The sequence below is a fragment of the Aquarana catesbeiana genome, linkage group LG10, assembly GCF_042186555.1.
Source record: "Aquarana catesbeiana isolate 2022-GZ linkage group LG10, ASM4218655v1, whole genome shotgun sequence".
NCBI classification, from domain to species: Eukaryota; Metazoa; Chordata; class Amphibia; order Anura; family Ranidae; genus Aquarana; species Aquarana catesbeiana.
The window spans coordinates 12142442-12158495 of record NC_133333.1 but is presented as its reverse complement, the minus strand read 5'-3'; the positions used below and the strand labels follow the sequence as shown (position 1 = coordinate 12158495).

Sequence of the window (16054 nt, the reverse complement as noted above, 5' to 3'; positions counted from 1 at the left end):
GCGCCCATCAATGCAGCCTCATCAGCGCCCATCAAATGCAGCCTCACCAGTGCCCATCAATGCAGCCTCATCAGCGCCCATCAAATGCAGCCTCACCAGCGCCCATCAATGCAGCCTTATCAGCACCCATCAATGCAGCCTCACCAGCACCCATCAAATGCAGCTTGCCTCACCAGCACCCATCAAATGCAGCCTTCCTGTGCCCATCAATGAATGTTTGCTTGCTTCCATTCATTTGGGAGTCAGGACACAGACACAGTCCTCTGCCACCGCTGCGCCTCTGACACTATGTGCGAACGGTGTGCGGCTGCCTGCTGATGCTGAGACTTAGTTGCTTGCTGCAGGGATAAAAGAGTAGGAAAACCAGTAGCTGCCTAGTTTGCCTAGTGGTAGTGCCGGCCCTGATTACAGCGGTAGGAGGTCGCTTACGTGATTTCGCGCAGAAGAGCAGTATGTGTACGTGGGGCGGTCGGCAACCGGTTAAAGTTCATGTGCGAGTAAAGGCAAGGCGTCCCAATACTTTTGACAATATAGGGTATATATCTTTTTCCTCACCCTATCTCAGGTCAGCACACAATGGGTTAACTCCTCCTCTGGAACTCACAGGACCACCTCTTTCTACCTCAATAAAAAAACAGCCCCTCCCCAACTGAGGTGGTTTTTTTTTTTTTTGGACATGCTCCGCCTCCAGGCCACCTGTTGATTTCAGTCCCTGCTCTCAAGGAGCTTGCAATCTAATGCCCCTTATCTCACATTCATACATACTAGGGACCAGTGGCAGCTGGTTCTGTATATTTTGGGGGGGGGGGGGAGGGGGTTATGGTCAAAGCTTAATTGAACAAGCTACAGGTAGAAGCTGATTGGCTACCACGCACAGCTGCACCAGATTTTACGCTACGCTAAGTTTTCTAACTTTTCCTTGCATGCGCTCAGGAATTCTTTGCAAAGTAATATTCTCTTTTTCTGTTTTTTTTTTTTTTTCCTTTTCCATTGTTGTTATTTTTATTTTATTTTTTCCCCCCACAGCCGACAAAGACAGTATACAAAATCTATTATACAGTAGAGCGCAATCTTAGAGAAGTACAAAAGATATGTGAAAACAGATATAAACAAGTATAAAAACATTAACCTTCTTATTAACTTGAATGTATTAGAAACGTTTGCAACAAGTTATTCTTTGGTAACGTTGAGGAAATCTTGCACATACTGTTAGAAATAAATAAACAGAGTGAGGTTTTTTTATTTATTTTTTATTTTTTTTATAAATAATAAATAAAAATTAATTGAAAATATATTGCGACTTGTAACAAAAAGATATAAAATACCAAACAGAAAAAAAAAAAAAAAAGTATGGCCGGGTCTTGTGTTAAAGTCGGTGCTCTTTGCTCTACAACCACCAAGGCCAGCGCAAATAAAGGACTGCGATAAAATATATTTAGGGAATAAATAAATAAATATGCTTTTTTTGGAGGAGATAAGTGATATATTTAGCACTCCAAATGTCAACCGATCGATGGAAATAGTTTGGATAAATAGGGCCTCCAGGTCTGTTAGCCTCAAAGGGTCTGACCGAGGACAATGGATTCCCTACTTGCCTTGCTGCTGTTGGCTGTCGGAGGTTTGTCTTCATTTTTAAAAGAGAAACAATTTAAAAAATGGTGTATGAGTCTTGTGTTCAGGTTTAAACGAGTGGCAGCACTCTTTTATTTAATTATCTTTCATGTATTTTTCTTTTTATTGAGATAAGTGCAGGTTTATTTGGTTTATATTATTTGTAGGTTTTTCTTGCCCTTTGAGTTTACGGATTCATAGTTCCAGATAAAAGTTTCTTAAATGTTTGCTTTTTAGTGTGTATTTTATTTTATTTTACTCTTATTTTTTTTTTTTTTTTTTTTTTTATTTTATTTTATTTTTTTTTTTTTGCTATTTATTTATTTATTTTTCATTTATTTTTATTTTATTGCGACAAGTGCAGTTTTGCATTTGGTTTATACTATTTGGAGGTTTGTCTTACCCTTTGAGTTTATGGTTTCGTAGTTCCAGATAAAGATTTTTAAATTTTTGCTTTTTAGTATGTATTTTATTTTATTTTACTCTTACTTTTTTTCTTTTCTTTTCCTTTTTTTTGCTATTTCATTTTTTTTTACATTTTTTTTTATTTCATTGAGATAAGCGCAGTTTTGCATTTTGTTTATACTATTTGGAGGTTTATTTTACCCTTTGAGTTGATGGCTTCGTAGTTCCAGATAAAGGTTTTTAAATTTTTGCTTTTTGGTGTGTATTTTATTTTACTCTTATTTTTTTCTTTTCTTTTTCTTTTTTGCTATTTATTTATTTTTAATTTTTTTTTTTTTTTGCGATAAGTGCAGTTTTGCATTTGGTTTATACTATTTGGAGGTTTGTCTTTCCTTTTCAGTTTATGGCTTCGTAGTTCCAGATAAAGATTTTTAAATTTTTGCTTTTTAGTATGTATTTTATTTTATTTTACTCTTACTTTTTTTCTTTTCTTTTCTTTTTCTATTTTTGCTAATTATTTTTTTTAATTTTTTTTTATTTTGTTGAGATAAGCGCAGTTTTGCATTTGGTTTATACTATTTGGAGGTTTATTTTACCCTTTGAGTTGATGGCTTCGTAGTTCCAGATAGAAGTTTTTAATTTTTTGCTTTTAGTGTGTATTTTATTTTATTTTACTCTTATTTTTTTTATTTATTTTATTTTATTTTTTTTCTATTTATTTATTTATTTATTTTTCATTCATTTTTATTTTATTGAGATAAGTGCAGTTTTGCATTTTGTTTTTTACTATTTGGAGGTTTATTTTACCCTTTGAGTTGATGGCTTCGTAGTTCCAGATAAAGGTTTTTAAATTTTTGCTTTTTGGTGTGTATTTTATTTTATTTTACTCTTATTTTTTTCTTTTCTTTTCTTTTTCTTTTTTGCTATTTATTTATTTTTAATTTTTCTTCTTTTATTGAGATAAGCGCAGTTTTGCATTTGGTATATACTATTTGGAGATTTATTTTACCCTTTGAGTTGATGGCTTCGTAGTTCCAGATACAAGTCTTTACATTTTTGCTTTTAGTGTGTATTTTATTTTACTCTTATTTTTCTCTTTTCTTTTTCTTTTTTTGCTACTTATTTATTTTTAATTTATTTTTCTTTTATTGATATAAGTGCAGTTTTGCATTTGGTTTATACTATTTGGAGGTTTGTCTTACCCTTTGAGTTTATGGCTTCGTAGTTCCAGATAGAAGTTTTAAAATTTTGGCTTGTTAGTGAGTATTTTATTTTATTTTACTCTTATTTTTTTTCTTTTCTTTTTCTTTTTTTGCTACTTATTTATTTTTAATTTAGTTTTCTTTTATTGAGATAAGCGCAGTTTTGCATTTGGTTTATATGATTTGGAGGTTTGTCTTACCCTTTGAGTTGATGGCTTCATAGTTATGGATAGAAGTTTTTAAGTTTTTGCTTTTTAGTGTGTATTTTATTTTATTTTATTTTTCTATTTTTTTGTTTTTGTTTTTTTGGGGGTTTTTTTGTTGTTGCTATTTTTGCCATAGAGCACATTTTAATTTTATTTTATTTACTGTTATATAACTGTTGAGGGTATCTCTCTAATTCTGGGTTCCTCATTCTGTCAGCTTGCCTTAGTCACCGCAAGAACATGTCTTCAATGGATATTTAAAGTAGAATTAAATGCTAACACGTTCCTGTCATTTCATAAGTCATTTTTTAATCATATAATTCATTACAATAATCCCTGGTGATCCTGCCATGAAGGCCTCTGTTTAGGCACTTCTTGTAATAGGGTGACAACGCTCCATCGCTATCTCCCGATTGTGCTGACGCGTTGCCACCTCATCGTATAGGCTTTCTTTGGAGTCAACCAGTGCCCATTCCAACCCACTATTGTCACCATCAGGAACCTAACCCGCCCCCCCCCTTCCCCAGAGAAATTCCTGACCTCAACCCGAGACTGCAAGCCAGACCTTCTCATCCAACATCAGTGCCTGATCTCACAAATGCTCTTCTGGAAGAATGGTCAAACATTCCCATAGACACCCTCCTAAACCTTGTGGACGGCCTTTCCAGAAGAGTTGAAGCTGTTATAGCAGCAAAGGGCGGGCAAACTCAATATTGAACCCTCCGGACTAAGACTGGGATGTCATTAAAGTCTATGTGTGTGTAAAGGCAGGTGTCCTGATACTTTTGACAATATAGTGTATCCGGTCTTGTCTTGGATCTGGTTGTTTGCAATCCGTCAATGACCCAATCATAAACCGAATCATTCATCTTTATAACATTTTTGTGACCTGCGGTGCTGATTTTTTGCCTTTTATGCTTTTATCCAGCTTATGGCTGTGGTGTTCCCACCTACAAGCCGGCCACATCCAGGGTGGTAAATGGCGAGGACGCCGTGCCACACAGTTGGCCTTGGCAGGTAAGCAGCAGATATCGATACATTGTATACACTCAAAGGTTACATTATAGGGACTTTGTATTGACCGGTAAAATGTTTGTTACATTTTGTTCAGTTAAAAATATCCATCTCTATGCATGATGTAGCAGGGAGCTGGCTATGTGATTGTAGATTTCAGAGGGAACAGGCCTGAACCAGCACCGCTTTTTTACGTTTTACGCTTTTGGGAACATGCATTTGTCTTATTTTGTTTTTAAAATGAGGACACTTTTTATATTTTTTAGTAATACGGGGACACTTTTATATATATTTTTTTGGTATAAATAAAGCGGAGTTCCACCCAAAAGTGGAACTTCCGCTCGTTGTACTCCCCCCCCCCCCCTCCGGTGCCACAATTTATATTCAATCAACCAATTGCTTGTTCTACTGGGCATCCCATATGTTCCCATCCCTATCCAAGTTCAAATCCCTCAATAAGAATACAAAAACAAGCACATGGACTGTTCATTGTCTCCAAGGGGATTGGGAAGTGCATGCTGGGCTGGGCAGGGTAACAGGTGGCCCACAAGTTTCAGCAGCCCCCTACGGAGGTACCGCTACATTTGTATGTGGCTTCTTTTTGCTGTGTTTGGCCTGTAGTCCTGGAGTCTATGGTATTTACTATTAACAAAGCTCCTTTATTTCTTACTTATAGGTGTCACTCCAGTACACTTCTGGAGGATACTGGTATCATACCTGTGGTGGATCTCTCATCTCATCTGAATGGGTGTTGACCGCAGGTCACTGCATCAGGTATGTGATGGATATGGTAGTCCAGTGTAAAAGGGGTTTTCACTTTCGTGTGACTTAGGCTGCGTCCCCACATATGCGAATGCCCGCATCCAATTCGCATGACAGGCGAGTGTGACCGGCTCTTAATGGAGCCGGTTCACACAGGTCAGGGGCGGCCGCGGTCCAGGTTGTAGAAGGGTGCTATGCATCCAGTTCAGGTGCAAATTCAGGCAAAAATTCAGACCTGAAACGCACCTGAACTGGTAAACAGACACGCACCGGACCCCATGCTGGGAGCCGCGGCCGGAGATATGTGAACCCCGGCCTGATGGTCTGTATGCACTCTTGTGAAACTTTTACTAAACATTTTGGGGTTGGGTTACTAAAGGAAAAGATGATGAAATAGATAAATGTGTGTTGCGTTAAGACAGCCCCTTCAATTGAATGGGCAACCTAAGGCATGGCAATGAACAAAAAAGGTGAAAACAGCAATTTTGTGATTGATTAAGAAGGTTCCTTGGTGTGCCATTTAAAATGAACTGTTGTCGTGACCCCAGCCTCAGTCTTCAGTCAGTATGTAGATAATTATATGGAGAAGGTGTATGAAGGACTCCAGTGTAGTTCCACAAATTGGCTGCTAAATATTGCCATAGTTAGGATTGGGAACCCTGTGGTGAAGAGTAGGCAATGCAGGTGCCTAGGTAGCCACTAGAGGTCCCTAGAGTAGTGAGTGGGATATACCAAAGATGGCAACAAAGTACCAGCCTTGCCCATGTAGGGCATCTTGGGAAAAGGGCTCTAGTTTGGTGGAAGTCTGTCTGTGTGGTTGGTTGGCCATGGAAAGAAGTGCAAAGATCACAACAGAAAAAATGTAATCTTCTGAGGATGCAGCTTCTGGAAGCTTGGGGGGGATGCAAGGAAGCAGAGGTGCAGCACTAGGGAACCACTCTAATCCCTTGGGTATGGGCTGACAAAACCCCTAAGAGGTGTGCTCCTCTACTCGGCTCTCTGCTCTGTTTACGACTGAAGGATTGTGCCATCACCATTGGGGTCAAGTATGGATTCTTCCTTCTAACCTCTAATGCAGAGGTCTCCAAACTTTTCGGTATGAGGCCCACATTGTATATTTTACAAATAACATCTTTGGCACCATAGTCCCCCCCTTACATTAGGGTGCCCATCAGACTCCCCCTTACATCAGGGTCCCTATCAGAGTCCTCCATTGCATCAGGGTCCCCACCAGTGTCTCCCCTTACATCAGGGTCCCAATCAGAGTCTCCCCTTAATTCTGGGTTCCCACTAGAGTCCCACCTTACATCATAGGATCCCCACCAGAGCCCCTCTTTATATCAGGGTCCCCATTAGAGTCCCCCTTTACATTAGGGGTCCCATCAGATTCCCCCCCTTACCTTAGGGTCCCCACCAGAATCCCCCCTATATCAGGGTCCCCATCAGATTTCCCCTTCACATCAGGGTCCCCATCAGAGTCCCCCATTATATTGGGGTCCCAACTTTACAGTAAAGTCCCCATCAGAATTCTCCATGTATCAGGGTCCCCATTTGAGTCTCCCACTACATCAGGGACTCCATTAGAGTCCCCCTTATATCAGGTTATAACAGGTAACCTACGCTGACATTAATTCTCAAGCTGTGCACATGAAGGATACACCATTGACCCTAACCACCAGCCAGATAACATCTTGTAGAGGGCCAGATGTGGCCCGCAGGCCGTAGTTTGGAGGCCCTTGCTCTAATGGGAATGTCTTCTGGAAAATAAACCTTGTGGGAAAGGTCTGCTATTGGGGTCCATTGCGGTAAGGCATTAAGGAAGGTATGGGGCAGACTACTGCTGGTGCTGTTATGGCACCCAGGGGAGGAACCTCAGCCCATGGCTCCTCGGGGAGTCTGAGGGACCAACTGATACCAGGCGGAAAGCTTAAATGAGTGCAGATGCTTCACTGCCACAAAGCTGTGAATGTGATGCCCGACCAGCTACGTCACACCTTTAATGTATCCTATCATTTCTTTGCTTACAGCACCTCCAGAGTGTACAGAGTTCAGCTCGGAAGACACAACCTGAGACAAGTCGAATCCAACATCAAGACCATCAGCGTCACTAAACTCATTAACCATCCCAAATGGAACCCCAATGTTCTGTCCAATGGGTAACCTCCTACACAACAAACACAAACAATGCTGTTTCATGATACAATTTTTCTGAAAAATGATACTGCTTCTGAAAAATAGGGAATGTCATGAGTGAATGTATGAACGTCTGTAAAGTCAATATAAAGTCCATTTTAAGTCCCAGACAGGAATGTAACTGACATTCGATATCGCACCCAGACAGGAATGTAACTAACACTTGCTGTTTCACCCAGACAGTAATGTAACTGACACTCGCTGTCACGCCCAGATAGGAATGTAACTGACACTTGCTGTCACGCCCAGACAGGAATGTAACTGACATTCACTGTCACGCCCAGACAGGAATGTAACTAACACTTGCTGTCACGCCCAGACAGGAATAAAACTAACACTTGCTGTCATGCCCAGACAGGAATGTAACTGACACTTGCTGTCACGCCCAGACAGGAATGTAACTGACACTCGCTTTCCCGCCCAGACAGGAATGTAACTGACACTCGCTGTCCCGCCCAGACAGGAATGTAACTGACACTCGCTGTTCCGCCCAGACAGGAATGTAACTGACACTCGCTTTCCCGCCCAGACAGGAATGTAACTGACACTCTCTGTCACGCCCAGACAGGAATGTAACTGACACTCGCTGTCCCGCCAAGACAGGAATGTAACTGACACTCGCTTTCCCGCCCAGACAGGAATGTAACTGACACTCGCTGTCCCGCCCAGACAGGAATGTAACTGACACTCTCTGTCACGCCCAGACAGGAATGTAACTGACACTCGCTGTCCCGCCAAGACAGGAATGTAACTGACACTCGCTTTCCCGCCCAGACAGGAATGTAACTGACACTCGCTGTCCCGCCCAGACAGGAATGTAACTGACACTCTCTGTCACGCCCAGACAGGAATGTAACTGACACTCGCTGTCCCGCCCAGACAGGAATGTAACTGACACTCACTTTCATGCCCAGACAGAAATGTAACTGACACTCACTGTCATGCCCAGACAGGAATGTAACTGACACTTGCTATCACGCTCTGGCAGAAATGTAACTGACACTCGCTGTCACTCCCAGACAGGAATGTAGCTGATTTTACACTACAGGAGCTTCTTCATAGAAGGGATGTTCTTCTTTATACAGTTTCAACCATCTCCAGTTCTACATACATATGGAAACTACAATACATATATAATTATGCATAGTATCAGTTTCTCTTTTACATGAAAGTAAAGGTTCTGAAAGTAAAGTTTTACTGGTCCTTTAAATTGCACAGTTCCATAGTCAATACTTTCCCTTGCATCCACTAGGAATGACATCTCCCTCCTTAAGCTGGCAGAGCCAGTAGAATTCAGCGACACCATCCAGCCCGCTTGCCTGCCCCCTGCTGGCGTCATCCTTGAACACAATTTTGGCTGCTACGTCACCGGCTGGGGGAACCTTCAGAGTAAGTGAGCCTTGGCTTTAATTACCTTAGAGGTAACTTACTGAAACTACTGTCCTCTCCTTCTGAAAATCCATAATTGTATAGCTCTTCTAGGAGCTCTAATGTGTCTTACTAGCCTTCTTGACCTTGTAATATAGTTGTGTTAATTGTCTAACTGAATTGTATCTTCTACATCTTTCATTTTCTACATCAATGTAACCAATTTAGGAAGGTAACTCCATGACCATAGGAATTATGGAATATGAATTAGGTTTTGCTATGACGAGTTCAGTCCTAGGTCATTAACCCTAGCCTCACAGATGTGTATTTTGCAGAACAATCATTCAATGATCCATGATTGTGGAATCATTCATGACAGAACCTCCTCAGAAGTCCTATGAAGACCTTGGCTAGTTAGGCTTTAGGATGCGCTGCATTCCTTCCAGGTTTACTTTTTTGGGGGGGTTTGTTTGTTTATTTTTGTCAAATGTGCTGTCTTCCTTGGCTGCTTATCACAGACAGCATGTTTTAATCTGACCATCTTGTTGGTGAATTTTAAGGAAAATTAGGGAGGCACGGTGTTCAGCCCCGCCTCCCAATTCTCTCAATGACATTTGGGGTTCATCAGACCTTATTTTTTTAGCACCCTCTCAGATAAGCTGCTAGGTTTGGTAAGGCAAATTTCGATTTCTGTGGCTCTCCTGTAATCAGCAAAGCAGCATGTGATTACTTTGGGCTTCTCAGGGCTGTGTAGGTTGCAAGTGTGGTTGCTCCCCCCTGTTTTCTGGAGGCTTACAGAATTTAGTGGGTGGGAGAGTCAAATGAGTAGCCTGAATATTTATGCAACCCCAGCCAATCCCTGGGGAGTCGTTCCCAGAAGGTGGCTGGGGAGTGCATTGTCAGAAACCATGAAATCAGACCAAGACAGAAGTACAGTTGAATCACACATGTTTTTTGATAAAAGTGAAAAGAACTAACGCAGTCAAAACATAGCCAACGTTCAGTAACCGCAACGGATAGTCAGCCAAGCCAGAAGTCAGGGATCAAAGAAATGAAACAGCAAGCAGGATCTGAAGCCAGAAGGGATGTCAGCAAAGCCAGTCTTTAAACAGGACCACAGGAGATAGTTTCTTGTGATGTTGACCAAGGCGAAGGCAGAGCTTCTCTGGACAGGACGGCTTAAATAGGCAGGACTGACGAGCAGGATCATCAACAGCTGAGTAACTGTGGAGAGAGATGGGAGTTGGCAATTAGCCGACGGCTGAGCGGCCAGCTCAGAGAAGGAAGGGCTGAGCCCGGCCCTGACATGCATAAATAGTTTGGGCCTCAGAAAGCAGTGTTCCTCCCCAGGGGGAGAGGTTAAGAGGTTTCCCTTCATGGCAGTCCAGCTAAAGATTCTGCTAGTCTCATCAAGGTCCCAGCTGTGCATAGCTGGGGGGGGGCTGTACTGCCTACCTAATGGTCAAATGGATGGCAGCCCCAACCAATCAGGCTCATGCTGGTTCCTAGCTGAACCCAGGCCCTCCTGCTGACAGCGGGACCCGGTGTGGGAGGGTTGGCTTACCCCCCTATCAGCAGCCCTGCCCATGTCCATATTTATCTGTTACAAGTACGGAGAGAAGACAGTTTCCAGTTTTGTAAGAATTTGTTTAGACATATGTTCAGATAATGGGGAAATTGACACAGAAAAGCACAAAAACACCCTAGAAAAGGGGCGCTATAAATGTGACTCCATGTTTTTTCTTTGTAAAAAAAAAGTTGGAAATACACTTAAAAAGTAAAAAGAAGAAAGATTTATTACTGATGTTGATAAAATGAAATTGGATTTTTATTTTAGCCGACGGACCTGGTGCAGATGCCCTGCAGCAAGGTCTTCTCCTGGTTGTGGGCCATGACATCTGCTCTCAGCGTGACTGGTGGGGAGTGACCGTGAAGAACAACATGATCTGCGCCGGAGGAGACGGCATTGTGTCATCCTGCTATGTACGTACTACCAGATAAGACTCTATGGTCCTCACTCATCGTGCACTGATAGCATTTCTTAGGTTCTATATAGCATTTGATGAATGATTAAAGGACATAATATTGGTTAAAGGCCACTTTACCATGGTGTAAGCACACTTCAAGGTACCTTCAATGCAACTGCAGCTTGAGGACAGTCTTCAGCTGGTTCATCCTCCTGCGACAGTGATTTCAGTAGCACTCCATCTTTGCCATTAAAGTGGAATAAAATCAATGAATACAACTAACCTACTGTACAAAAGTGAAAGGTTAAAGTGCACACAGGGAAGCTGCCCAGTTCTAATTGTGTCAAAAAGGCTTCAGCTTTGCCTCCTCCCAAGCCAAGTCCCTAACCCCTTTCACCGGGGCACTATTCCTCTTACTGACAGCAAGGATGGGGCACTATTCCTCCCAATGACACCAACAATCTGGCACTATTCCTCCACTGATACCAACATCAGGGCACCGTTCCTCCCACTGACACCAACAATGGGGCATTATTCCTCCCATTGACACCAACAACAGGGCACTGTTCCTCCCACTGACACCAATAATGGGGCACTATTCCTCCCACTGACACCAATGATGGGGCACTATTCCTCCCACTGACACCAATGACGGGGCACTATTCCTTCCACTGACACCAACAACAGGGCACTATTCCTCCCACTGACACCAACAACGAGGGGGGGGGGCACTATTCCTCCCACTGACACCAACAACGGGTTACTATTCCTTCCACTGGCACCAACAACGGGGGGGCACTATCCCTCCCACTGATACCAACAACGGGGTACTATTCCTTCCACCGGCACCAACAATGGGGCACTATTCCTCCCACTGATACCAACAACGGGGTACTATTCCTTCCACTGGCACCAACAATGGGGCACTATTCCTCCCACTGATACCAACAATGGGGCGCTATTCCTTCCACTAACACCAACAATAGGGTACTATTCCTTCCACTGACTCTCAACAATGTGGCACTATTCCTCCCATTGACACTATTGATGGGGCGCAATTTCTCCCACTGACACCAACAATGGGGCACTATTCCTCCCCCTATTACCAAAGATACTCCCATTGATGCCAGGACAATTTCTACTCCCAATGGCCATAGCCTGGCCCATGAATTGGCCCTTTGCTCAGAAAGACCCCGCGACATACAGGATGTGGACATATGTTGACGCAGAACCTCTTCCTTTATGACTCTTTACACGACTGTCCCCCATTTCCATGGGTTCCATAATATCGTCCTTCTCTCCTGTGTTAAAACTTAAACTTTATTTTCCGGCAGGGTGACTCCGGCGGACCCCTGAACTGCCAGAATTCACAAGGCGGCTGGGAGCTTCATGGTGTCGTTAGCTTCGGATCATCTCTGGGATGTAACTACTACAAGAAGCCCTCCGTCTTCACCAGAGTCTCTGACTATAACAGCTGGATCAGCACGGTCAGTACCTAACACTAAGAGGTCTATATATATATATCTATATATAGATCTATATATAGATCTATATCTATATATAGATCTATATATAGATCTATATATATATATCTATATATAGATATATATATATATCTATATATATATTCATTGGTCATTCAAATTTGCACAGCAATATTTTTTTTATGCATAGACGCCTAAGTTACAATGAAGAATCAGAAGCAATGCATTTTATGGGAAGCAGTACAAAATGATTGGCCGCAAACCACTCTGCAAAGTAGACATGTGCACTGCCGGAAAATGTGTTCGTTTTCATTTCATTCTTTTTTTTTTTTCGTTTTTTCGGGTCATTCGGTATGATCGAAATTTGTTATTTCCAATATATTCGTAACTTTGGAAAAATTAGGAGTTGTAATTATGTTCCATTTGTTTAGAGGCGGTTTTCGTTATGCCGATAATTCGTAAAAAATCTGAAATTCAAAAATCCGAAAATTTGAAAATCCGATAATTCAAAAATCCGAAAATTCAAAAACCTGAAAATAAGAACAAAAATTTGAAAGAAAGAGATTAAGAACGGAAATCAGAAATAACTAACTAACTAATAATACCTAACCTTTAAATTATAGGTATTGGTATTTCCTTTCAAATTTGGCTGTTAGCGAACGTAACGAATACGAATTTATCCGAAGTTACGAATGATCTGAAATAAGGAATGCCGCATCTAAACAAGTGGAACGTATCGAATTAATAATAAATAATAATAAAAAAGTTTTTATTATTATTGTTATTTATTATTATTGATTCGTTATGTTCCATTTGTTTAGATGGGGCAAAGTAGACATGTGCACTGCCGTAAAATTTGTTCGTTTTCGTTTCATTCATTTTTTTTTTTCTTTTTCATTTTTCGGGTCATTCGTTATGATCGAAATTCGTTATTTCCAATATATTCGTAACTCCGGAAAAATTCTAATTCGTTATGCTCCATTCATTTAGAGGCAGTTTTCATTATTCCGATAATTCGTAAAAATCTGAAATTCAAAAATCCGACAATTCCAAAACCTGGAAATAAGAACAAAGATTCGAAAGAACGAAAATCCGAAAATAAGAACGAAAATCAGAAATAATAACTAACTAATAATACCTAACTATTAAATTATAGGTATTGGAATTTCCTTTCAAATTTGGTTGTTAGCGAACGTAACAAATACGAATTTATCCGAAGTTACGAATTATCTGAAATAACAAATGCCGCATCTAAACAAGTGGAACGTAACAAATGAATAATAAATAATAATAAATACGTTTTTATTATTATTATTATTATTATTTTTTATTATTATTGAATGTTATGTTCAATTTGTTTAGATGAGGCAAAGTAGACATGTGCACTGCCGGAAAATTTGTTCGTTTTCTTTTCATTCATTTTTTTTTTTTTTTCATTTTTCGGGTCATTCGTTATGATCGAAATTTTGTTATTTCCAATATATTTGTAACTTTGGAAAAATTCTAATTCGTTATGTTCCATTTGTTTAGAGGCGGCTTTGGTTATTCCGATTATTCGTAAAAAACGGAAATGCAAAAATCCGATAATTCCAAAATCTGAAAATTCAAAAACCTGAAAATGAGAACAAAAATTCGAAAGAACGAAAATCCGAAATAATAACTAACTAATAATAAATTAGAATTTTCGAAAATTAGGAAATTCAAAAACCTGAAAATTCGAAAATCTGAAATAACTAACTATTAAATTATAGGTATTGGAATTTCCATTCAAATTTGGCTGTTAGTGAACGTAACGAATACGAATTTATCCGAAAATAACAAATGCCCCATCTAAACAAATGTAACGTAACAAATTAATAATAAATAATAATAATAAAAAAAAGTTTTTATTATTATTATTTATTATTATTGATTCGTTATGTTCCATTTGTTTAGATGGGTCATTCATCATTTCGGATAATTCGTAACTTTGGATAAATTCGTATTCGTTACATTCACTAACAGCCAAATTTGAAAGGAAATTCCATTACCTATAATTTAATAGTTAGTAGTAGTTAAGTTTTTATTAGTTAGTTATTATTTTAGATTTTAGAATTTTCGGGTTTTCGAATCTTCGGATTTTCTTTCTTATAAATTTTCGTTCTTACTTTAGGATTTTCTCATTTTCGAATTTCGAATTTCCGATTTTCCCAATTTATGAATTTTAAAATTTACGGATTCTCTTTTTTTTTCGAATTTCTATATTTTTGAATTAGCGAATTTTCGAATATTTGAATTTACGAATTTTCAGATATTCTAATTTACTGAATATTCTGAAAAATTCGTTAAACGGGTTTCCTTTAATTTGGATGGTTTAGAATCAACGAATTTGCCGAAATTTGTTAAAAAAAACTAATTTGGAACGGAACGAATTGCACATGTCTAGTTTGAGGTGGCCTAAAAACCTGGACACACAATTCAAAACCCGAACTCTCCTGATGAATCCCGGACGGGTGGCAACCCTAGCTCCTGTCTTGTGTATGTATAGAAAGGGAAAAGCGCCATCTAGTGGGAAGTTTAATAAAAATGTCAGCACTCACAGTACATATCTGGTCACATGCAAAATAATCTACGTAGGTGTCCCGGTCCCGCCGATGATAGCAAATCACAGCCACTGGAGGTGCTCACAGGGTTGGAGGAGATGTAGAGTCGGTCTGCCCCCAAACTGACATCACCTCTGCCCTATACCCATGGGGTCCCAGAACTTCTCCTCCAGCCCTGTGAGCACCTCCAGCGGCCCTGATTTTCTATCATCGGCAGGACCGGGACACCGGATATGGAAATGGCCAGATATGTACTGCGAGTTATATAACATTTTTAATAAACTGCCCACTAGGTGGCGCTTTTCCCCTTCCATATACACACACACAGGAGCAGTGGGGAAAATCGCTTGTGATTCGGACAGCAATCGCACCGCATTCCTGTTCAAATCACATGTGATTCTTTGCGGTGCGTTTTGCTCCAAATCGCACCGCAACGTATCGGTACTCAGTATCGGCGGGTACTTGATCGAAAGTATCGGTACTCTTTCAGATAAAAAAAACGGTATTGGTGCAACCCTAGTGTGTACTATTGTGATAGCTGTGATTGGCCATAGCCATCACATGGTACAGATGCACTGTGATTGGCCCTGTCTGACCAAATCACAGAGATCATCACAACAGTACACAATGAATGGCGATGAGTGAAAGCCATTCATTGTGTAGAACTGTCATACGATTGCTTTGATTGGTCACAGCAATCACATGGTACTGGGGCCGGCCCCGTACAATAATCTGTCATACGCTGTGTCTGGTTACAGATCGTGCTACAGTGTGGTCCCTAGGGCGTGCGCGAAGCACGTGACTGGGGGATGTGACGTCTACCTGGAATGGCAGAGCTCCCGCTCGGCCATTATTTGTCCATAGGCCAGACAGGAAGAGGTTACATATGCCTTACCAGTGGTATATAAACAGCAATTGCCAGGAAATTTATATTTTATTGAATGCTGTTTTATCACATATATAGTATAAAACCAGTTACAAAAAAAAATCCCCAAAGTAAAGTGTACAAACCAGCTCTATCCGTCTACGCGTTTCGTGCAGCTTCAGCTTCATCAGGACAACAGATAACACTTTCTTATATTGCTAAAGTAAGCGAATGGTAATCCATCTAGAAGAGATAATAAAAATGAGAAATATTATATAAAATTTAAATTTTAACATTTTCTTGTTCTGTCCTGGTTTTCTTAGACCATCGCATCCAACTAATGCTGATCTGCGATCCTGGAGTCTGCGTGATTATATGAGGATTCCTGACCGTTC

The 16054-nt window shown here is 40.4% G+C and overlaps 1 protein-coding gene across 1 annotated transcript; it reads left to right on the top strand.

Moving 5' to 3' along the window:
• The first annotated feature begins 1064 nt into the window (after window positions 1–1064).
• Window positions 1065–16000, top strand: LOC141110334 (chymotrypsin-like elastase family member 2A). Its single transcript, XM_073601631.1, has 8 exons — window positions 1065–1618; window positions 4353–4441; window positions 5115–5212; window positions 7228–7356; window positions 8646–8782; window positions 10599–10744; window positions 12063–12215; window positions 15983–16000. Exons 1-8 carry the CDS (start codon window positions 1579–1581, stop codon window positions 15998–16000), a joined length of 810 nt encoding a protein of 269 aa, XP_073457732.1. The 5' UTR covers window positions 1065–1578.
• The last annotated feature ends 54 nt before the right edge of the window (window positions 16001–16054 follow it).